Source organism: Megalobrama amblycephala, linkage group LG7 (assembly GCF_018812025.1).
Source record: "Megalobrama amblycephala isolate DHTTF-2021 linkage group LG7, ASM1881202v1, whole genome shotgun sequence".
Lineage (NCBI taxonomy): Eukaryota > Metazoa > Chordata > Actinopteri > Cypriniformes > Xenocyprididae > Megalobrama > Megalobrama amblycephala.
In genome coordinates this window covers 25,359,300-25,384,027 of record NC_063050.1, presented here as the reverse complement: position 1 = coordinate 25,384,027, position 24,728 = coordinate 25,359,300, and the positions used below count along the sequence as shown (strand labels likewise).

General features: G+C 35.9%; 1 protein-coding gene across 3 annotated transcripts in view; it reads left to right on the top strand.

Annotated features, from left to right (window-relative positions):
- Positions 1 to 24,483, top strand: part of gpm6ab (glycoprotein M6Ab) — a 63,605-nt gene extending 39,122 nt beyond the window's left edge. For 2 of the 3 annotated variants that reach the window (XM_048196710.1, XM_048196709.1), the window contains exons 2-7: positions 14,384 to 14,576; positions 15,403 to 15,559; positions 17,481 to 17,637; positions 19,358 to 19,434; positions 20,114 to 20,179; positions 22,284 to 24,483. In XM_048196710.1, the coding sequence (XP_048052667.1) occupies positions 14,384 to 14,576; positions 15,403 to 15,559; positions 17,481 to 17,637; positions 19,358 to 19,434; positions 20,114 to 20,179; positions 22,284 to 22,436 (803 nt within the window). In that variant the 3' untranslated portion in view covers positions 22,437 to 24,483. The other variant, XM_048196711.1, reaches the window with a different exon arrangement.
- Positions 24,484 to 24,728: the final 245 nt, after the last annotated feature.

Genomic DNA, 24,728 nt, shown 5'->3' with positions numbered 1-24,728 from the left:
CTAAATAAAACTAATACAGCTAGAAACACCCTTGGCCAGATTTACTAAATCTACTGACAACGAACAAATTAAAGAACACAGATGCAGCCAGGTAATTTCCATAATGATCAGCGCAATCTACCAAGAGCATTTGGTTTAAGACATGCTTTTTTGGGGTGATAAATAATGGTGTAAATACCAGGAAATTGACTAGCCAAAACCTTAGTAAATCACCTTGCATGATTCATTTAAAATACGAGTGAGACTCCCATAAATTTTGCACCTGAAAGGGAAACTCCTACAAATGCATATACAATAACGTCAACTGCAAATAAATGTCCATGCCTATTCAGCACTAATGCGTGTCTTTAGTAAATCTTGGCAATAGTTTTTTTTAACGCCAAAAGAGGGTTTGTGCTGGCACAAGCTGTTAGTAAATCTGGCCCCTAGTCTAAAACAACAAAAACATTTAACTTATATTTCACTACAACAAGGGGTCATTAAAATATGTGTTTTAGCTGCCTGAATTACATGAACTCTCCAAACAGGTTCACTAAATGAATCTGACTTCTCAACACTATAAAAGATGATAATTGCTGTATAAATGTTGAGATACTGTCACGCTATTAGAAAATGTAGTTTATAATGTCAATAGCATCACTGCTTATAGTTGGTTCCCCCTCCCAATACTCTAACAAATACATCACAAAAAAAAAAAAAGTTTATTTTTATTCCGTGGACATTCACTTTGAACACTGAAATCAGTGTCCTTAGAACACATCAATGTCCTATTCTAGCTGAACCGCACACACTGTCCAGTGATGCTCCAGTGTCTTCAAGATCTTCTTTATTCTTTCTTCATCACTGTCTGTCTGTCACCCTTCTTTCTGGTGTGTCTTTTCTTTTTGGGATGTCAGGAGTCCTAATAGACAGCTCTTGCACGGTGTGCATCAATAGACACTCTTCATTTACAGGAGACATGAGTAAGAAACAGACAAAGAGAAAAAAGGAAAACACAGAGAGAAATGGAGGGGGTTTGCGGTGGGAGAGTTGAATTATTGATAGTGATGGCAGGCCCCTCTCTGCGTCGCGCTGCACTGCTTCTGAATAATGGATAAAGCCTCCTGCGTGTGCATGGGCTCACTCAGCCATTTGTCTTGCCACTGTAACGTATGCTTATCTGAGCCTATTGGTGGGAAAACGAAACGCTGAACACTAAACAATCAGCATATGGTCACTGTATGACAGGAACAGGCCAGTGATTAAAGTGCATCCGAGGGACTGTTGACAGTTTTAAACAATGGGGCTCACCTTTTGGCGATATTCTAAGTTTAGTCTTTGGGAATTTGCAAGCAATTAGGAGCAGATTGTTTGGTTTATAGCACAATTAATGGGCAGAACAGATGAGTCTGCTAATAGGATACTTTGTCTGTCCAAAAACGGACAATAAAAGCAAACAGCTTCAGGAAATTAGACAATGGAGATTACAGTGAAGGGACAAGAGATTTAGTATCTGTACTTTATATCTGTACTCTGTACTTTACTGTACTGTAGTTTAGTACTTATTTCAGGTTTTGGATTGTTGGAGATTGTTGCAGATTTTTTGGAAAGACAACTCTTATGAAGACCATGAAGACTGAATTTGAACGTGATTCTTAGTGCGATTAAGAAATTGCAATGACTGCGATTTTTTTTTTTTTTTTAATTTTTTTTTTTTTTTTTTTATTATGCGCAGCTTGTCAATGAAGTATGCTAATTCATCTGAAAGCACTGCGAGTTTGAGTCTCTTATAATGTACATTTGAAAAAGCAACATGCATCAAACATCTTTCCAGACATGAGAAGCATTTATTAACATCTTGTCCAACAAAAGACAACATTTAATAACATGTTTTTATATAACGACAGTTCAGCATCCTTCTGTGAGATGATGTGGATTCTTACAGAGAATAAGGCAGTTGTGTGTTTATTAGTTATGTTTAATCAACCAAAGCGTTTAAATCTTCTGTTTATTCAGCTACAGTGATATGATGCATGTTATCTACTTCTGTGGCAGGGCATATTTGGAGTTTCTGCGCAAGATCTCCCTCTGGCTTTCAGATGGAGAAGCATTTACTACTGATCACAGAGCCGTACAGCTCTGACAAGCTGCGCAAAAAATAATTGCAGCCTTTGCCAAATCGCGTGCAATAAATTTTGCGATAAATCACGATATATCATGCAGCCCTAATATTGGCTGTTTATTAGTACTTATAAAGCACATATTAATGCCTTATTCTGCATGACCATATTCTACATCCCTTAATCTTATGCAATACCTACATTTAACAACTACCCTTCTAACTATTAATAAGCAGTAATTAGGATTTATTGAGGCAAAAGTCGTAGTTAATAGTTAGTTAATAGTGATAATTGGACCCTAATCTAAAGTGTGACCAATACTTCATACTTGTGTATCCTGTGTAAAAAAGTGGGATTATGTTAATTATTAACTAATTGGAGTTATCGACTTTGCATGGGTTATATATTTTACATATTTTGGGGTGACTAAAGTATGAGGAGTCAAAGTAAAGAATTTTGTCCATGACACACTGAATCATGCAGAACTGTTTCTTGAGGTAATGTCAGCTGAGTTTACAGCCCCTTATGACCCGATGCTGATGCCTGTGACAGCTGGCAGTAATGCGCTTCCTCAACGACTGATTATCTGGAGTGAATGAGAGGAAAGAAGGGCAGAGAGGAAAGAGGGCATGATAAAGCAAACTTGCATACATTGTGAAGTTCACTGGCCCACAAAGCATGTAGCATACCCACCAATTTACTTAGCACTCAATTTTGAAAGTGGTAGAGTCTTTGTTTGAGGTTTGGTCCTGGTTTATGGCTTTTACATATCTGAGCACTGTAAGATCTACTGTGTGTCAAGCACTCCTTTGAAACTCGTTTACAGGTCATAAAATTCAGTATCTGTCATAATGTCTGTAATGAATGCAATTATATTAAGTCCATCGAGGAACAGACCGTTCATAAATTTTGCAAGAGCTGCTCTTATACAAATGCAGTTCAGTCACTGCCGCAACAGCAGCTTGTTAAATATATTTCACTAATTCATTTAATCTCATCGGGTGGCTTTATTCAACCTTCCCTTATGGAGCTGTCCAATTAACAACCTTGGTGTGAGAATAAGAAGTGCACAAAGCAATCAACACAAAGACTGCTTGCTAATTCGCAGGTTTTAATGAAGGCCTGCCACTTTCAGATGCAATGCCTGTCAATCCCAGGAGAATTATGGAGCATGGTCTTGGTCTGCCCACAGGCCTCACTGTAGTGCCTCCATCCTCTCTAGTGAAGCTTTCATATTATATCATTAGCTAAAAAGTGATAGATGCTATTTACACTAAGTGAAAACAGCAGTATTTTCTGTGCACTAAGTGTAAATAGTGGTTAGATGCTATGTATACTTGCAAATAGTGGCAGATACTATCAGTGGGATTTCTTTTGTAGTTATGTCTATAGTTCAATTAGACAATGGTGGGCAGAGTTAATGTAAATAGTGTAAGTAGTCAACAAGGCAGGCTATTTGCACTTGGTGTAAATAGACAGTCTGAAATATTAATTATTATAATTATAACGCAGTTATAATTGAAATGTTAATTTAATTGAATGTAATTAAATTAATGTAAACAGAGTGCAATAAACAAATATTATACAACAAAAAAATATATATATATATTGTTTTGTGATTTATTTATTCCCCAAAAAATGTCAAAAGTGTCAAAAGTTAGTTTACCTGGTTTGTGAGGAAACAAAAGTGTGAAGAGCATACTTGAAATAAAATTTATGATGTGATGAAAAGAAAAAAAAATAAGGTGAATAACTTGTGAACAGAATATTTTTATCGTCATTCCCAATCAAGCTGTACAATTTGTAATTCTGGAAATATAAATGTAAGCAATATTAAAAATATTGATACAAAACAGAAAACAATGGTAGCAATGGTAGCCCAAACACCCATATAACACCCATATAAACAATGGTATCCCAAACAACCATATACTATACTGTGTGTTTACTAAAGATTACCACTTTATATCTCTATAATTAATCTCTCATAGGTTTAGCATTAAATCTACATCTTATTGTAACTGCACCAGTATATTAGAACAAAATATCTCATAGACAATTTTCTTCTGTTAATTTACTCTCTAGTTCAATATGGGCCTTACACCGCTAAATTAGTTACATTTGCATTTTATATCTTATTATTCATTGACAAAGTTTCTCCATAAATCATTTAAGAAGTGGTGATTATAAGTAAGCCTGTGGGCAATAAGCACAAACCATATCACACATGTACAGCCTGCTTCAGTCCTCCATCCAAATTCATTCTTTTGTAAATGTGAAACGAATTCATATGAATCCAATTTACAAACATTACCTAAACATGAAGAGTCTGTATTCTGATTCATGACCCGCAAGAGTGCTGGGTAATTGGATAGATGTTCAATGTAACATGCCCTATTTTTTTTTTCAGTCTTTGAATTGCTTATATGATTTTTTTTTTTCATTAGAGGCATATTTTCGTTAGAGCATACAGTATATTTCTATGAAAATAGCTCAGTAATTACAAACACTGTGTACAATTAGTGTAGTGAAGAAATGTATTTGGTCACCTTTGAATACTCTTTGTGTAAAATTAAAGCTTCTGCTCACTACATTTCCATGATAAGGCAGCAGTGTTATTAATGCTGAAATATGAGTGAATAATTGAATAAATGAAAGCAAGTGGCATCAGGTTCTCTTGCGTAGAGATCAGTGCAGCCTGGGTTTAACTGCTAAAGGAATATCCCAGAATCTTTCTACACTGTTTAAACATTCCTAGAGGCCTCTATGGATTTAACTGTCAGCTGAAACAGTCCTAATCTGAAGCTTTTTGAACACCAACAGTACTGATTAGTATTCCACTCGTAATGTGCCTATGAATCAAACACATTAAACATGATATTTTACCTGTGTGCATTGTTTTCCATTTACATAGAATTAATATTGTTTACTAGTAGATACTGTTTTAAGTCAACAGAGTCATGCCCTTGTTCATGACATCATAAGTGCCTCCCCATGGGTCGCCATGTGTGCTTCATATAATAGTAATGGAGCAATGGAGAGACTTTACAGGGATAAACACTGCCTGGTCCCTGATGCCTTTTGAGTGGGGTTTTAGATTTCAGATATTTGTGGTAAGTAAAGAGCTCACTATCGCACATGCACACACAGTACTAATGCTAGGGTTATTGGAACACCCCTCACACCAAGCGAGAATTGCAACAAAAACAAATTCATTTTAACTGCTGATTGGTCAATTTTTGTTCTATCCATTTTTTTTTATACAGTTCATACTGTACATACACTGACTTGAATAGACCTTTTCTGTGATAAGCATGTTTTTATTTTCTGAATGAAATTGAATTCTGAATTAGATCTGATGTATTTCCATGTCAGAAATATTTGATCCGACCCCGAATGCCGGATCCTGTCAGAGTAGATCCGTCACTGCTTATTTAAAAAGTACTTGTTTTTTTGAAAATGGTAGTGATTTTTTTTCCAAAAACCATATTTACTCAACAATAAGAGTAAAATTGCGTTGTATTTGGAGCTGTAATCTATGTCCATGTGTTTCAGTTCTGTGTGGCTAATTAAAAAGTTATTGTCTTGTTGTTGTCTTTTTAATTCATTAAGTCTGGTTATGCCTTTCCAAAAGAGCAAATTGTTTGAAACAATATATGGAACACAATGCAGTCTGTCAAACACATACACACAGCTCAAAGTAAAAAATAAATCATGATTATGGGAGATAAAATATGAATATTCTTTGTTGAGTGGCTCATATGAACATGTTGTCGGTGTTGACTTACCTCACACGCATCTGCCTGATGATGCTGGAGTTCTCATTTACACAGATGTGATGCATCAGCTCCTCCCTCTATTTCTTTCTCTGGTTGGTCTGCGGTCATTCAACATGCCATTAGCTGCATGCTGGGGAGCTGCTTCACATTCTGGTCAGGCTGGCAGCTGGCTGCGGCTAACAGCCTTTCAGAGTCCTGCATCTGCTGAGCTGTTTTGTTCAATATTTGAGTGAGGGAAAGGTTGTTGTAATGCTCTACTACAGCATTCATAGAAACAACTGTTTATTTAACTGTTTATTTATTTATAAACCTGATATTTTGTGGGTTAAAGAAATGGAGAGGTGCATTATGATCTGTCTGCTGTCAGGAGAGGTGCTGTGCATCAGCGGCAGGAGTAATGTTATGGTTTTTAATCGATCTGCCAATTCACTGCAGCTTAATGCAGCTCAAGATAATTTATAACAGTATATTGTGGTGTTCCAGGATAATTATTTCTTAAATAGTATATGAAAACTCTTCAAAATGCTAATTTTAATGATTCATATTTAAAAACCTTTTGTAAGCCATTGGCTATTCTCATTAGGGCAATGCTTGGCTTTTAGTCAGCGTCTATAACTCTATTAGTTTGAAGCTATCTATATGTAGTTCTAAAAGGTGATACAATTATTATTGTCCCTGATCATCCATTCAATATGAACCAACAAATCATCTGGAAAGAAAATGTAGTGCATTTTGGTTACATAGTGTTTCCTCATTATCTTGGCCTTTCTTATGTGCTTTTGATGTTTGAGCTGCTCTTCCATTACATTCCATATAAAAAATAATGTCATTTGTTTGTATTTTGTAGGATAAGGATAGGTATTTAAGGGTCTAGACATTTTTGCAGGGCATAGTATTGCTTTCCAGTGAATAACAATGGTGCAAATATACGATTTCTCCTCAGAAGCTTTTGTGTGTTTAATTCCAACTCCCACATAGGGAATATGAGGAGCAAGCATTCCAAGATGCTTTCTCTCCATTTGGAATGTTGGCTAAGGGTATAGGATGCTTTTCCAAGTCCAGTGTGATTGTGTGAAATGTAGAGAGAAGCTGTAAATAATCGTTCACATCCGCCCTGTTGTTATCCTGATAGATGTGGCGCATTCTCTCCTCTGACAGTGGATTAAAAACAATGGACAGAGAGGAAATGAGACAGGTGTTCCAGTTGTAAACCTGCATTACTCCACAACGTGTCATCTGGAAGTGTGGTGTCTATTTTTGGGTTACATCATTTTTCCTCATCAGCTTTGATGGCCTTTCTAATGTGCTTTTGAGGTTTGGGCTGCTCTTCTGTTTCATTCCATTTAAACGGATTTTAATTTGTTTGTATTTTCAAATTAAATATTTGGATATTACATTACATTTTATAGTGTAATTATATTACACCATTTTAAATATTAAATCAGTTTGAGATAACATTTGAAACCAACTGAAACCACATGTATGCAAAAAAAATAAAATATAAATATATATATATATATATATATATATATATATATATATATATATTACATTTTTCACTCTTTGTTATATTGCAGCCATTTGCTAAAATCATTTAAGTTCATTTTTCCTCATTAATGTACACACAGCACCCCATATTGACAGAAAAAACAGAATTGTTGACAGTTTTGCAGATTTATTAAAAAAGAAAAACTGAAATATCACATGGTCCTAAGTATTCAGACCCTTTGCTGTGACACTCATATATTTAACTCAGGTGCTGTCCATTTCTTCTAATCATCCTTGAGATGGTTCTTGAGGCACTGCTCATCACCTGTCCAATACAGTCCCAACAGTGAAGCATGGTGGTGGCAGCATCATGCTGTGGGGGTGTTTTTCAGCTGCAGGGACAGGACGACTGGTTGCAATTGAGGGAAAAAAACCTTCTCCAGAGTGCTCAAGGTTTACCTTCCAACAAGACAATGACCCTAAGCACACAGCTAAAATAACGAAGGAGTGGCTTCACAACAACTCTGTGACTGTTCTTGAATGGCCCAGCCAGAGCCCTGACTTAAACCCAATTGAGCATCTCTGGAGAGACCTAAAAATGGCTGTCCACCAACGTTTACCATCCAACCTGACAGAACTGGAGAGGATCTGCAAGGAGGAATGGCAGAGGATCCCCAAATCCAGGTGTGAAAAACTTGTTGCATCTTTCCCAAAAAGACTCATGGCTGTATTAGATCAAAAGGGTGCTTCTACTAAATACTGAGCAAAGGGTCTGAATACTTAGGACCATGTGATATTTCAGTTTTTCTTTTTTAATAAATCTGCAAAAATGTCAACAATTCTGTGTTTTTCTGTCAATATGGGGTGCTGTGTGTACATTAACGAGGGGAAAAAAATGAAAATGGCTGCAATATAACAAAGAGTGAAAAATTTTATGGGGTCTGAATACTTTCCGTACCCACTGTATACTACCCGGCAAAAAAGTTGCTGTTTGGATTTTAATAGGCAAATACTTATGGATCGATGTATGGATCATTATTACAGTGAATATTATGTTTCTAGCATGTTATATGTTTGGCAACGGTTCTTTTAACCCTTAAAGATGGAGTGTGTAGCTTTTCATTTCTTAAACAACCATGTAGGAGGACACATCATGCCCATAATCCAGGATGACAATGTCAAGATTCACCAGGGTTAAAATTGTGAAAGAATGGTTCAGAGAGCATGAAGAATCATTTTCACACATGAATTGGCACCTCTTGAGTCCAGACCTTGAGTTCAGACTTTCATTCATTGAAAGTCTTTGGAATGTGCTGCATTAGACTTTACAGAGTGCTCACCTCTTTACCAAAAATTGATGCACCTCTTGATGGAAATAACATCACAATATTTATTTCCATTTATTTTGTTGGTCAAGATCTTGTATTGACAATGCAAGAGGTGAGCACTCTATAAAGTCTCCTCCAGCACATCCCAAAAACTTACACTGAGGTTAAGGTCAGTGCCAGTTCATGTGTAAAAATGATTCTTCATGCTCCCTCCCAACAATTCTTCACAATTTGAGTCTGATGAATCTTGACATTGTCATCCTGGAATATAGCCATGATACATCTTAATACATTGTTGTTTAAGAAATGAAAAGCTACACACTCCATATTTTATGGTTAAAAGAACTGTTGCCAAACATATAACATGCTAGAAAAATAATAATCACTGTAATAATGATCCATCCATTCTTAAGTATTTGCCTATTAAAATCCAAACAGCTGCTTTTTTTTTTTTTTTTGGCTGGGCAGTGTATATATATATATATATATATTATTTTTTATAAAATAATATAAAAATAATACACTTGGTTATTTGATTTTTTTTATTAGTAAAATTAAGTAACTAAGTGATGTAATATGATGATGATACACTAATTAAAAAAAAAAAAAAAAAAAAAAAACTTGAACTCTGCCACCTTGTTGAAATCCATGCACAGTTCGTCTAAACATAAGAAAGTCTGTATGAGGAAAGAAAGGAGATTACCATTGTAATGGTCTCTGATTCTGATCTTCTGGACCAGTGGACAAGGAGACAGATAGTAGTATTTGCTGATATACTACCAAGCAGGAAGCAATTCATCTGTGTGAGAGATGCTCACCACCTCTCTCAGCCTTAATGTAGTCAATATAGGGTGCTTGTCTTCTTCCATTACTGTTCCCTTGAAAGTGCCTGCCAATTATACCAGGTCTGTTTTAGAGCTTCATTTATTATTTGTGATGTAGTTGTAATGAGCTTTTTTTTCTTCTTTTTAAAAAGAGTGACTCGCTCATATAAAATTTAGTTCAAATCAACCCATAATGTCTTTTTTACTTGATTTATCAGGGTCATAGTTAAAAAGTTTTATCACTTTTATGATTTTACTAGTCAGAAAACTCATTTATATTACAGCAAAAGAGACATAAATTTAGCTTAAAATAACCACAGTCCTATGTTTCCAACCAGTTTACTATTGTCACAATACTATTGTTCCCTATTATATAATGAGTATTGAATCTGAGGACTTTGACCAGTACCTGATTTACCACAATCACACTGTTTTGTTCACCAAGTGCACTTTTAATTGCAGAGAATAGCTGTACAGACTTCCTTCCTGAGAGCATCTACAACGATGGAAACACTCTCCGCTGTTTCTGAATTTGAAAGAACAGTGAAAGAATCAAACATCCACAGTGAGGGTATTATTTATTGATAACTTTCAGACTAAAGTAACCTTGAAATCAAAATGGACAGTTCTTATTTTTTATGGAATATTGCAGTGTTTATTATAAATGATTTATCCATTCACATCATTTTATTTATTTATTTTTTTTGAATTTGTGTACCCCTGTAATCAAAATAACTTCCCCTCCCTCTTTCAACGACATGTTTTTTGGCGCGAGGGCAACCTGTCACTCACAAGAGATCACAGCGATAGCAAACCACAATGATTAATTCCCGTTGGACAAAATCAAGTCCTTCCCTACATGTTTATCTTGTTTGCAAAGACTTTTCACATGGATATACATCACAATAGGAAAGAAAAGTTTATAACAACTTCTGTTTCATGGTGACTTTAAAGAGGCAGATTCAAGGACAGATAAATGGATTTAGCCTTTTTAGAACTATCATTTCTAAACAGCAATATTCTTACCTTAGCCAATATTATAGATTTCTTCCCGGTACATATGGCACGAGAGGGATGCACTTGATGAGGCAGGTTTAGGCTTGAGTTTTCCACTGACAGTCTGAGTATTGATCTCATGTCTCATCCCACTGAGATCAAAGAATAGACTTTGGCTCCCTCATTAATCTGTTTCAGCACTCCCAAAACTGACTGCATCTTAAGCACACCACAGGGATGGCAGTTTGGTGCTGTTTATTGGCATGATAAATAAGTAACGTGTCATTCTACTTCACTCACAGATATCAGAGTCAGTCTACCTGAAATGAAGGCAATCATATTTACAGACACCTGGAATTAGGGATCCAAGCAATAGCAAAAACATGAAGACTTTAATGGCATATAGACTTTTCTGAAACACTCTGCACTGAAAAAAAAAGTGACATCAGTGATGTTGATGGTTTTGTGTAGATTACTGTAGGAAGCAAGGTACAGTAAGGGACAAACTGAAACAGTACCTGTGTAGATGGCATAAATATGATTATACATATAGTTTGTAGTTGTATTTCTCAATATGATTAGATTTCCAGAAAAGTAAGCCCATATAATCTCTAATGGTATTTCATTTAGCTGGTTTAGAGCACAGAGGTGCCCAAATAATTCAAAATGTGCAATATAGGGCTACAACAAATGCTTTCCTGCACAAAATATATTAAATTACCGGTCCCACTTTATATTAAGTGGCCTTAACTACTATGTACTTACATCAAAAAATAAGTACAATGTACTTATTGGGTTCATATTGAATTGCAAAACACATTTTCAGCTATTGAGGTGGGGTACGGGTAAGGTTAGGGAAAGCTTTGGTGGTATGGGTAGGTTTAAGGGATGGGTCAATAGTGTAATTATAAATGTAATTACAGAAATTAATTACAGATGTAATTACATGCAGGTGTTTTTAAAATATAAGTACAATGTAAAAACATGTATGTACACAATAAGTGCATTGTATCAAATGATTAATTTAAATGTAAGTACATAGTAGTTAAGGCCACTTAATATAAAGTGGGTCCAAATTACCTTCAAAAGTTTGGGGTTAGTAATACTTTTAAAATAATTTTGAAAGAAGCCTCTTGTGCTCACCAAGGCTATTCAGTGAAAACAGTAATGTTATGAAAAATTGTTAGAGTTTAAAATAATTATTTTCTATTTTAAATATATTTTAAAATGTAATGTATACCAAATCTAAATTTTCAGCGTGATTATTCCAGTTTCCATTGTCACGTGATCCTTCAGAAATCATTTTAATTTGCTGATTTTTCTTATTATTCTCAATGTTGAAAAAAGTTGTGCTGTTCAATATTTTTGTGTAAATGATTCTTTGATAAATAGAAGGTTCAAAAGAACAGCATTTATTTAAAATAAAATTGTTTTGCATTTTTTTTTTTTTTTTGTAAATGTCTTTACTGAAACATTTGATCAGTTTAAAACATCCTTACTAGTTCTGTCAATTGATTAAAAAAGTAACTAATTAATCACACTTTTTTTTCTGTAATTAATCAATTTGAGAACAAAGTATTACAATAATAACAATTTGCACAGTTTGACGTTATCAGAGCTAAGCGATCGTTAGATTTTATCACCATTGGCAGCGTGATTTATTGTAATGCTTTTTTTCTCAGTTGGTCAGAACAAAAGTGGCAGACATGTTACTTACTTGTTTAGATGACATTTACCAAAATAAATTCTTATTTTGGTCATACTTCAAGACTACAACCTGTGATTCCAAAGTAAGTTATCCACTTTGGTGTGGTGACTAACAGCAAACATTAGATTTATCTGTGCTGAGGAGCCGTGCCGATGCACAACCCACGTAAAGATGATAATTCCACAAATAACTGCAATCACATGTTTCAAACAGAGATGGCGACAAAGACGCAAAACTTACAGACTGCAGCTTTAAAAAAAAAAAAAAAGTAATTGCATGTAATTTGGACAGCCCTAATTCTTAATGAATAAAATAATTAATTTCTATCATAAAAAAAATCTCACTGCTTCATCCACAGACTTTAGTGTTCTTAAAACACTGGATTTATTTTAATTTTGTTGATCTGATTGAATTCATGTTCATGAACAGAAAACAAGTCATACTATACAAGAAGAATCAATGCATACAAAATGTTTGAGCACTGACTGAAATTCCAGTATATAGTGTGATTAATAAATAAACATTGTTATCTTTTCTTAATCTGTGCATTACTCTAAATCAGTCAGGATTACATAATGCATGTTTCGATGCAGTAACACTTGCCTACTCTCCAGAGCATTTATACTGTGTTCAGAGCTGCAGGCTCTTCTCAAGGTGTAATGGAGGTGTAAGTCTGTTTCCCCTGTAACAGCTGGGTCACTGCTGCAAAAAACACATTCTCCACACTCCTGTAAACAGCAGGTTCTGGGGCACAGCTGCAAGGAATGAGGAGAATGCACATACAATGCCATTGCACCAACAGTAACTACAAGGCTCTCAGTGAAAAGAAGGGATGTAAGCTCAAAAACCGTTCAGCTGTATCTTCCATACTATGTCTTTGCTTCAGGGCTTAAGAGGATGTGCTGTAAAACATTTATCCTGCTCGACTTGCTGAGTTCCACAATAATGACTTTTATTTTTATTCTAAGGTATACATGATAGTGAACATCCTCTGAAGACCTGATCTATATTCTTTCCTGTATTGGTGGGCTTTGTTTATGATGACCCATAAATCATTGCTTGTGCCATTCTCGAATTGCAATTTTGCAATCAATAGTGTTTGTGTGCTGTTGAATTGTGTCCATGAATCTCTCAGCTGTGGCAGTTAGAGTGACAATAAACTTCCTGCCCTTTGACATTGTGGGAATGGATGTTCTCTTGGACAGTGCAAATAAAATTTGCTATGCACTTTCATCTGTTACCACTCAGGTAATGGACTGACGGGACTCACCATTTTCGTCTGTTGTACATGAACTGTCCTGCTTTGAATTGATGTAGTCTTTCTGTTTATAACCCTGAATAAATTATGCTTTAATTAAATGATTGTAGGATAGTTCAATACTTCTACATAATTACATTTCCAAAGCAAAAAAATCTATCTATCTATCTATCTATCTATCTATCTATCTATCTATCTATCTATCTATCTATCTATCTATCTATCTATCTATCTATCTATCTATCGATAGAAAGATAGATAGAGTGATAAAGATGTATAAATATACACACACATATACACACACTTCTTTATTGCACATAAACATTAGGGGTATTCATTTTTGTTTTTGTTTTATGAAAGAAGTATCTTATGCTCACCACGTTTGCATTTATTTGATCAAAAATACAGTTAAAACAGTAATATTGTGAAATGTTATTACAATTTAAAATAACTGTTTTCTATTATGTTATGATATTTTAAAATATAATGTGTTTCTGTGATGGCAAAGATGAATTAAAACAGTGCTGTTTAATATTTTGGTTGAAACAGTGGTACATTAATTTTAAGATTTTTTTGATAGAACAGCATTTATTTTAAGTTATTTTATTTTTTGTAACAAATTAAAAAGTTTTTACTGTCACTTTTGATCAATTTAAAGCATCCTTGCACAATTAATGTATTATTATTATTTTTTTTAAATGCCTTCTCTTGATTTATTAAAAAAAAAAACTCAACAAGATACTTAATTGATAACATTTTTGACATTTTCCCATTACTTGATTCTAATTTCTCTTGCACTTCTATATATTAATCAACAGCATCACCATATATCGCATCGCTATTGGTTGTTATACACTACTGCTCTTGTAGCAGTTATGGACTGACTCTCCCTCTTGTTCCCAGGGTGTTCTGAATGCTGCCTCAAATGCCTGAGTGGGATACCCTACGCCTCCCTGATCGCGACCATCCTGCTGTATGCTGGGGTGGCGCTCTTCTGTGGCTGTGGTCATGAGGCTCTCTCTGGGACCGTCACCATCCTGCAGACCTACTTCGATGTTGTCCGGTCGCCTGTCGATGCCCTGGATGTCTTTACCATGTGAGTGCCACAATAACAACGTTGTGATGAAAAAGAACATTTGCTGCCTGTTGAGCCAAATTTCTGTGATGTTTTAGTTGCTTCAAATGCAATTTCTTTCATCGGTTCTGCTCAATAATGTAGTGCTAACTGACATTATTGCTCGTCTATTGCCAAGAACCCAAGTTTTAAAGTTCAAATGAATTAACATTTGATTTCATATGACATATGACTTCATTCATTGTCTATTTGTGGTTTATTGGTTTAACTTCACCACACTATTGCATACATTTTATTCAAGTTAATAGGGACAATACAGAATAATTATACCTAGAGCAAGTAAAGACAATAACTTTTTTTCCCACACTCATATTTCTAAAGAAGAGCGACACACACGTAAACATTTTTTTCCAAGACTGATTTTTCTGAGCTACCATGTTAGGTTTTGGCATCAGTCCCACTCAGAGAATTAAGCGTTCTGAAATCGCACCAGATCATCCGAGCACACCTGCTCACCGGAACTCTACTGGTGGGAAGGAGAGCAGGATGGATGGAGAGAACAAGAGAAAGGAGTGGGTGGAGGAAGGAATAATAGTGTGGAGCAGCATTTTTTCAGCCATTTTATCTTATTTTATCAAATACTTTTGAGTAAGGCTTTGGAATAATTACACAGTTATGGACTTGTATGTGTTATTTTTTAATCTACACACAAAATATCTGTGGATTAGGGCTTCACAAAATACATACATAGTCTGCCACCATTGTGCCTTCTATTTTCTTATTTGAATTGCCACTGACATGCTTTTCATAAGAAAGTTACTAATTATTTATTGTTTTGATTCCTCAGGATTGACATCTTAAAGTATGTGATCTATGGAGTGGCAGCAGCCTTTTTTGTCTATGGTATTCTGCTGATGGTGGAGGGATTTTTCACCACTGGGGCCATCCGGGACCTTTATGGGGACTTTAAGATCACCACCTGTGGGCGCTGTGTCAGTGCTTGGGTAAGATCAACTACCCATCTAAAAAAGCTATTCCAGAGGCAGGATAGCATGTTAAAGGGTTAGCTCATTAAAAAAATGAAATTTCTGTCATTAATTACTCACCCTCATGTCATTCCAAACCCATAAGACCTTCATTCATATTCGGAATACAAATTAAGATATTTTTGATGAAATCCGAGAGGTTTTTTTAACCCCCCATAGAAAGCAACATAATTACCACATTCAAGGTCCAGATAAGTTGTAAAGACATCGTTAAAATAGTCAACATGACTACAGTGGTTCAACCTTAATGTTATGAAGCAACAAGAATACTGTGTGCAAAAATAAAACAAAAATAACGACTCCATTCAACAATTTCGTCTCTCCCCTGTCAGTCTCCTACGCTGTTTACTTTGTATAGACAGTGCAGGCTTCCGTGTACTACATCAGAACTCTGACTCAGTATTGGCCGACACTGTACACGTGAGCAGCACGATGCATGCGTGTGATGCTGACGCAGGAGCCGGCCAATAATGAGTCGGCTTTCTGATGTAGAATCCGAAAGCCTGCACTGTCTATACAAAGTAAACAGCGTAGGAGACTGACAGAGGAGAGACGAAATTATTGAATAAAGTCCTTATTTTTGCACACAAAAAGTATTCTTGTCACTTCATAACATTAAGGTTGAACCACTGTAGTCATGTTGACTATTTTGACGATGTCTTTGTTACTTTTCTGGACCTTGAATGTGGTAATTATGTTGCTTTTTATGGAGGATAAAAAAACCTCTCGGATTTCATCAAAAATATCTTAATTTGTGTTCTGAAGATGAACAAAGGTCTCACGGATGTGGAACGACATGAGGGTGAGTGATTAAAGGGTTGGTTCACCCAAAAATTATTACTCACCCTCATGTTTTTCCACACCCATAAGACCTTCATCTTCGGAACAAAAATTAAGATATTTTTGATGAAATCCGATGGCTCAGTGAGGCCTCTATTGCCAGCAAGTTCATTTTCACTTTCAGTGGCCAGAAAGGTACTAAAGACATATTTAAAACAGTTCATGTGACTACAGTGGTTCTAACTTATTATTATAAAGCGACGAGAATATTTTGTGTTTTTTGTGCCAAAAAACACAAAATATCGAATTTTCAACAATATCTAGTGATGACCAATTTCAAAACACTGCTTTGAAACAAAAGCTTCGAAGCAGTGTTTTGAAATCGGCTATCACTATATATTGTTGAAAAGTTGTTAATTTTTTTTTTTTTTTTTTTTTTGGTGCACAAAAAGTATTCTTGTCACTTTATAATATTAAAGTAGAACCACTGTAGTCACATGAACTGTTTTAAATATGTCTTTAGTACCTTTCTGGGCAATGAAAGTGTAAATTAACTTGCTGGCAATGCAGGCCTCACTGAGCCATCGGATTTCATCAAAAATATCTTAATTTTTGTTCCGAAGATGAACGAATGTCTTACAGGTGTGAATTTTTGTGTGAACTAACTCTTTAATTACAGAAATTTCATTTTTGTGTGAACTAACTAACCCTTTAAATAATATGGTGCAAAAAGCATTGATCTCGAAATTTTACTAAGCATGATTTCATAAATTATAAGTTTTGCCTGTTTTAAACAAAAACCTTTCACACTAAAATAAACCACATGCTTCAAGTTAAATGAGGTATAGAAAACATAGTATTGTATAGTAGAAAAGAAGGAGTTTACTGAATTAGAAAAAAATAAATCTGATCTAATCTGATTCCAACAACAGAAATCTTTCAGATGTCTGATAAGGTCACTGCTATATTATGCATCCATAATTTTATGAGTTACTGAATTTATGAATATTATAATACTAATGTTTAGTTAATTCCATATGGTGTGGGATTTACTTGAAAGTTATCAAAGAGCACATATATTTCTTTCTTTTTCCTTCAGTTCATCATGCTTACTTATATCTTCATGTTGGCTTGGCTGGGCGTTACAGCCTTCACCTCTCTGCCAGTCTTCATGTATTTCAACATCTGGAATATCTGTCAGAACATCTCTCGGGTGGATAGTAGCCTGGAAAGTTGCTTCGACCTGCGTCAGTTTGGTGCGTAACTCATTTCAGTTCCATGTTTTTCTTTTCTTATGTTCTGCACATGTTGGTGTAAACCAAATACTTAGACAACAAAATAAAATACGGATCTCTGCTCTTTTCTACTCACATTCAAGTGCTTCTGGATTACTATGTGAATAAGTTAGCAGTGAATGCCAAGTCCAGCTGGCTGTAGGGCTGTAACTGTCCGAGATGATTTAAAACAACCTGGAATCCTTTCTCAATCATATTTATGTTTTGTGTTGTTTATTCATGTTTTAGTGCAGAAGCTACTGAATGTGACAGGCTACATGTATTATCCAGACTTCCAAGGACAGAGAATATTGGAAAATAACTCTTCTTAATTTTGCAACAGCTAAACAACAAAATGCATATATAAACAGTATTATGATCATGAAACACTCTTTTTGCACATTACAGAAATCAATTGTGTACCATCACTGCTGGACGCAGCATTATGACAATTAAATGTAATGTGGCCATTTATTAACAGTATTGCAACATCAAAGCTGTGGTGTACCGCATTGGTCACCGTGATTTTGCCAAGAAAGACATGTTCCTGGATCAATGTATTTTGTTGATCCTGGAACAACATTCCAATCCAAAAATGTAGTCCCTATCACTACCCCTACCCATAACCTATTCCTTAAATGGTTGGTTCACCCAAAAATGAAAATTCTGTCATTAATTACTCACCCTCATGTCGTTCCACACCCGTAAGACCTTCATTCATCTCCGGAACACAAATTAAGATATTTTTGGTAAAATCCAATGGCTCAGTGAGGCGTCCATTGCCAGCAAGATAATTAAAACTTTCAAATGCCCAGAAAGTTTTACCAATCTTTACCAATCTTTTGTTTCGAATCAGTGGTTCAGACGGTGAATCAAACTGCCAAACATGCAAACCATTGCAATTTCGAAACACTTATGACGTAATGAAGCCTCGTTTACTGAAATCACATGACTCCAAAACACTGATTTAAAACAAAAGATTCATAAAGCTTCGAAGCATTGTTTTGAAATCGCCCATCACTATATATTTTTGAATAAAGTCGTTATTTCGGGGTTTTTTTGACACACAAAAATTATTCTTGTCGCTTTGTAACATTAAGATTGAACCACTGTTGTCACATGAACTGTTTTAAATATGCCTTTAGTAGCTTTCTGGGCATTGAAAGTGTTAATTGTCTTGCTGGCAATGCAAGCCTCACTGAGCCATTAGATTTTAAGAAAAATATCCTTGTGTTCCGAAAATGAATGAAAGTCTTACGGGTGTGGAACGACATGAGGGTGAGTAATTAATGACAGAATTTTCATTTTTGTGTGAACTAACCCTTTAAATCAGAGGGAAATGACTGATGTAGAAGCACTTAACCCTTGTTGTAATTCTAAACATGACATAAACAGTACACTTTTCCCTCAAATCTGATCGGTTGATTGGAATGGTGTTCCAGGATCAACAAAGATGTTGATCCAGGAATATGCTGTACTTGGTGAAATCACGTTTACCTACACGTTCAAGACCTAATGAAAACCATTATTAAAAAGTTACAAGTGACCAAAGCATGACTTCTACATATTACCACAATTTAGCCAAACAGCTTTGGCATATCTAATGGTCATTTATGCATGTACTATTATTGCATTTTTAATAAGCACATATCAACTCCCTAATAATCTGATGTTGACACACCTTACTTTATTTGAATTGCAGGAATTGTGTCCATTGGTGAGGAGAAAAAACTGTGCACTGGTTCTGAGAACTTCATCAAGATGTGTGAATCTAATGAGGTCAGTTGGCAGCTCTGAAGCAGGGCCTTTTTTATCCTGACTGATGGCCTTCATCTTCATCTAAATTCAATCCACCATTACAGTCAGTGACCTATGGCATAAAAGAAGGGTGGGGAGTGAGAGAGAGAATATGAATAAATTGTAAACCTTTCCATGCTTTTAAGTCTGAAGACACGCTGTGTAGCGGGGATTCCTCCATATAAATATGTAATAGTTAAATAACATTAAAATTTATTAGCAAGGTTGCGCAGCTCCTTTTATAGACTGCGCCACAAGTTATATGGCAGTGGATGTCATGTTTTCACAATATTATTAGAGATTACAGACATTTATCAGATCTGTTTAAAGGTCACTGTTGACATATGCTGCTCTGGAGAAATGAAATATAGCTTGAGGTTATCATTTTAAATTGTTTTAGAGATCTAGATTTATCTGTAATTCTTTGGTGTAGAAGCAATTTTACAGTTAATTACAAAGAAACGGCAAGTAACACATTGAATGAAACGTTAAATTTTGACATAGAAGGACTGAAATGGTATTTTCTTGTAAAATTTACTCCAAGAATCTTTGTTTCATTTACAACTTTTGAAAAGAAAAAAAAAACAGTGTTCTTGGTGATTTGTCAGAAAACCATCCATGTTTTCTCTTCTTCAGAGTCTTTTTTTGTCTCTTTCTTCAGCTGGATCTGACATTCCACTTGTTTGTCTGCGCACTTGCGGGGGCTGGAGCTGCCGTTATCGCCATGGTGAGCTTTTCCACTGCTCTCTTTCTCTTTTACTTTTTATCTTGCTTTATTGCTCCGTTTATGCATTGTATAAATTTTCCCTGAATCTAAATTTCCTTTCAGGGCAATAAAATAGAATATAGATTGATTTATGAGATTCATTAATTCGTTGACTCCAGTGACACCTGCGAGAAGGGTAATATGAAATCTAAGCAAGTATGTTATAGAAATCAGGCACTTGCTTAGAATCAGAAAAGAACGTGTGTGAGCCAAAATGCAATAGACATCCAAGGCCTCTTGTAAAATAGTGAGTGAGCAAAGAGAGAAGAAGGGAGAGGGAGAGGAACGCTCATCATTGAAAATGCAGGAGGTGTTGTTGCCATGGAAACAGAAGAGGAGAGGGAAGGAAGGAGAGAAGCTTGTTTGGAACAGCGATAAGTGATTGTGAGACACTATTTTCTACCCATTGGTTTGAACCTTAAAAAGCCATTTTCATTGGTTAATATAAGAGCTTATGTAGAAGGTTAATAGAATAGCATCAAATTAATTTGATGCAGTCAATTCACTGTCTACCTTAGTATATTGTGCTTTTGTCTTCTGCCTAAGCTTCAGTGTGTGTGTATCTGAAAAGCACAATGCATTTGTTTTCTGGAAAGGCAACAGTCTGGCCTCATTTATACCAGTTAATTGCATTCCACATGGTTTGCAAATGAGAAAACAGCTTGGACATTAAGTACTTAGAAACAAAGAGTCTACAGAATTGGATCATAATTTGTGCTCTTTTGATTATATAATTACATCATACCTTTCAGAGAATATTGCTGCATACTTGCAGTCTGCTGATTTGTGCAGCAATAATGCCACCCATTGGTGTATAGAGGAACTTCAGCAAAATGTGTCTCATTTTCCCTACTGTGGCATTGCAAGGAAACTGCAGGAGCCATTTTTGTTCTGAAAATGCATTAATTATGCCAAAATTTTCGGAACCATCCAAATTTAAAGAGATAGATCACCCAAAAATTAAAATTCTGGCATTATTTATTGATCATTAATATCATTATGTGTATTTTTTGTCACATCAGAGATGTTTGGCAGCTCTTTTATTCCATACAATGAAAGTAAATAGAGACCAAAGGCTCGGAAATTGACAAAAAACGCACCCTAAAAGGCATCATAAGTCTTTCCCCTCAGACTTAACGCTCAAACCTCATTTGTAAATGAGGTTTAACTCACTTTAAAAATGCACATTTTCAAAATTGGTTACGAGACCAAAAAGAACCAATGACGTTTGCCATCACTGATGCGCGGATTTGAATATACAAGAATGTGAATGAGATTTGAGTGCCACGGGCAAGATTATCAGTCAATGTTGTATGGCTTCAGAAGATGGATTTTTATGATGCTTTTGAAACTTGACAGCCCTTGCTCACCATTCACTTTCAGTGTAAATTAAACATCTCCTCTTTTCAACAGAAGAATATCATATAGGTTTGGAACGACATGAAGGTGAAAAGGAGTTAGTTAGGAATGGGGTTGTGAGGAGGCAGCAAGTAACCTTCTTCCTTTCTCTTTTTCAATGATCTGGCTACTGTCATAGGTGGTGGCAGTGTCTGTCCTCATCCATAACAATGCCATTCTGACGTCTAAGAACACGGGGAGGTACTGCACGCGTTTCTGAAGCCAGCTCCGGTCTGGGGTGTCCTTTCCCACCTCCCGACACACTCTCTATCCACCAAGGGCCCCACCACCATCGCCCACGACTTTCATAATGGCGCCCCTTAATTAGCTTGATTAAAATGACACCCAGGCCCTTGCATTTTGCAAAATCGTTTCAGTTCCTGTGCTTCCCTCACCTCCCCGCCATAACCAGCTGTGTAGCCCCCAAGTTAACCCACCAGTTAAAAATGATAACATGTGTAAACAAACAAACTAACCTGGCTTATATTCAGCTGGAACTGGTTGCTGCTTTGTCTGACATGGGAAACGGTTGATCTCCAGTCTAAACTGGGGCACCAAACGCCCTCCCGATCTTCTTCAGAGTAATCCTTTTGAGTTTTTTGGGGAGTACAGAATGGTTTTCAGCACTAACACTAACCCTCCCCCTCTAACCACTGTGTTGCTGTAGGTGCACTACCTGATGGTGCTGTCGGCTAACTGGGCTTACGTGAAGGACGCCTGCCGGATGCAGAAATACGAGGATATCAAGTCCAAGGAGGAGCAGGAGCTTCATGATATCCACTCAACTCGCTCTAAAGAGCGTCTGAACGCATACACATAAAGCACGCGGTCATGCGCACACATATAAATATGTATACACACACATACACAAGCATGCCCTTCCCCTCCCTGAAGACACATATATAAACTAAACTTAACTGAGTCTACTTTCCATGGGTTCCAGGGGTGAGGAGTGGGATGGGATGGGATTGGGGAGGCAAATAACTGTAACACTTGCTACGTACGGGTGTGACCCAGAATGTTGGTCTAGGGGCGTGCTTATCGTCTCAATGGCAACGTCTCTGACTACCCAGGATTTAGATTTAGTTTCTTTGTCCTTTCATTTCTCCTCTACCTCCCTTTTCTGTTGACGTGTTTGAAAGCACATTCTGATAAACACACCAAGCTGAGTGACTTCTCTTTTGTACCACATACTTTTAAGTCTCATTGGGTCTTGTTAGGGGTTTTGGGTTTAGCCAAAGGGATTACAGCACACTTTTCACATTTTTGTATTACTCACCAATGATTTACGTTCTTCAAGCTCACCCTATAAATGGCTAGTCATGATTTAGATTCACCGATTTTTTTTTTTTTTTTTTTTTTAGACTTTTTAAAAACCAAAATGTGACCAAACTTGTAACTTATGATTTACAGGTTAAATCGCTCAGGCTGCCACACTTACAGCAGCAACAGCACAAAAATGTACAGATTCTTTTCCAACAAATTCAGTTTTTGGAGTGCCAGGGATTTCAAAAAGTACCTTAAAGTGACTTTTACTGCTATATTGTAGCTTGGCCTAACTGTATATGCTAGCTGTGTGCAGTATTGATGGAAGGTGTGACACTGGTGCTTAGTAACTGTTTCTTAAGCTTCGACAAAGATGGCTGCTGACTGGGAAAGAAGGACCGTGAAAGAACATCTCAAATCAGCTAGAGTGGTCACATAGGATTTGCCTTGGGAGACTCTATGGATTCGTTTTCTCTCATCCATTGCAAGCCATAAACTCACATGCGAATAATATTTTCAGGTGTTTTATTGCTTAGTTTTAGCTTTAACTTTTTAAATGCAAGAAATCAAACAAAAACAGTTTTTTGGTCATTCCTCTGAACTGTATATATCTCTTTTAAGTGTATACACATTTCATGTCAGTTTTTAAAACACATCTTGCCAGTCAGTGTTACAGTAGGTGATATTCTTGAGATCGTCGTTCATATCGGAGAAGTATAAATCTAAATGGAAAAGTTGATTGCAACAACTCTGCCAAACACTGTGGAATGTGGAATAAACAAGGTAGTTATGTAACATTCAAACACTTCGAATAAGAACTAGAAAGATATGGATGTACAGGCATGTATTTCGCCAAACTCAGTGTTTTGGCTCGGTCTTGCCATCTTCAGTTGCCCTACTTTTGCAGTAAAGTACTTTTGTCAGTGTCTCAAAAAACAAAACTCAAAAAAAAAAAAAAAAAAAAAAAGCTAGTTTTTGTGCACTTATGGACCATTGTGAGTTTTTTGGTGTAAGTGCATTTGGAATCAGCGCTGAGTCCCTGTACTCATACTAGTCATGCAGCTTTTTTAAAACCACAAAAGAAACTTGTATTAGGTAAAAACCGTGAATCTAGTTGTTATTTGTGGCATGGTTATGCATCTAATGGTAATAGTTTTAACTAACTCAAAAAAAAGAAGAAAAAAAAAAGATCCTTTATTTTGATTTTTACACTTATGACTGTCTTGCTGGGATCAACTATATTTTTTCTAAATGTGCAGTATTACAGTTGCTACGCTAACAATATTAAGCTAAATATCTTATTAGGTTGTAGTGTTTGAGTTTTGTCCTTTCTAGTTCGTGATGATTTTCCAAACCATGTCTTAAACCTATACTTGTTATGATGTTGCGTATCCAGTATTATCCTGACATTGCTTTCAGCTTTATCCACATACTGTACTAGTTTTTTTGTACTTTCACTGAGAATGCTTTGTAGCAGGCAGTAAAATTAACTGGTTTTGTACATAAATGTGCCAACAGCTTGACAGTGGCTTTTTTTTTCTTTTCGAACTGTAGAAACAAACTTGCTTGCGTAAATAAAGACACTTGTGTACTTGTTTTAATTGTTCATGTTTATTGAGTGTGTTTGGCATGTAGGTCATGTGAGTGACCTTTTAAAGACTGTTAACCTTGCATCTATAGTTCAATAACCCATAAATGCATTTCTTTAAAAACAACACAAGGACATGCTGACCTATAGCATGCTTACAGGGAAAAAAATCTGAGAGCAAGGTTGAAAACAGGCAAGTGAATTTTAACCCAACCTAAATTTTTAGTCAATTTAGTACATTATGATTAAGATGCTAGT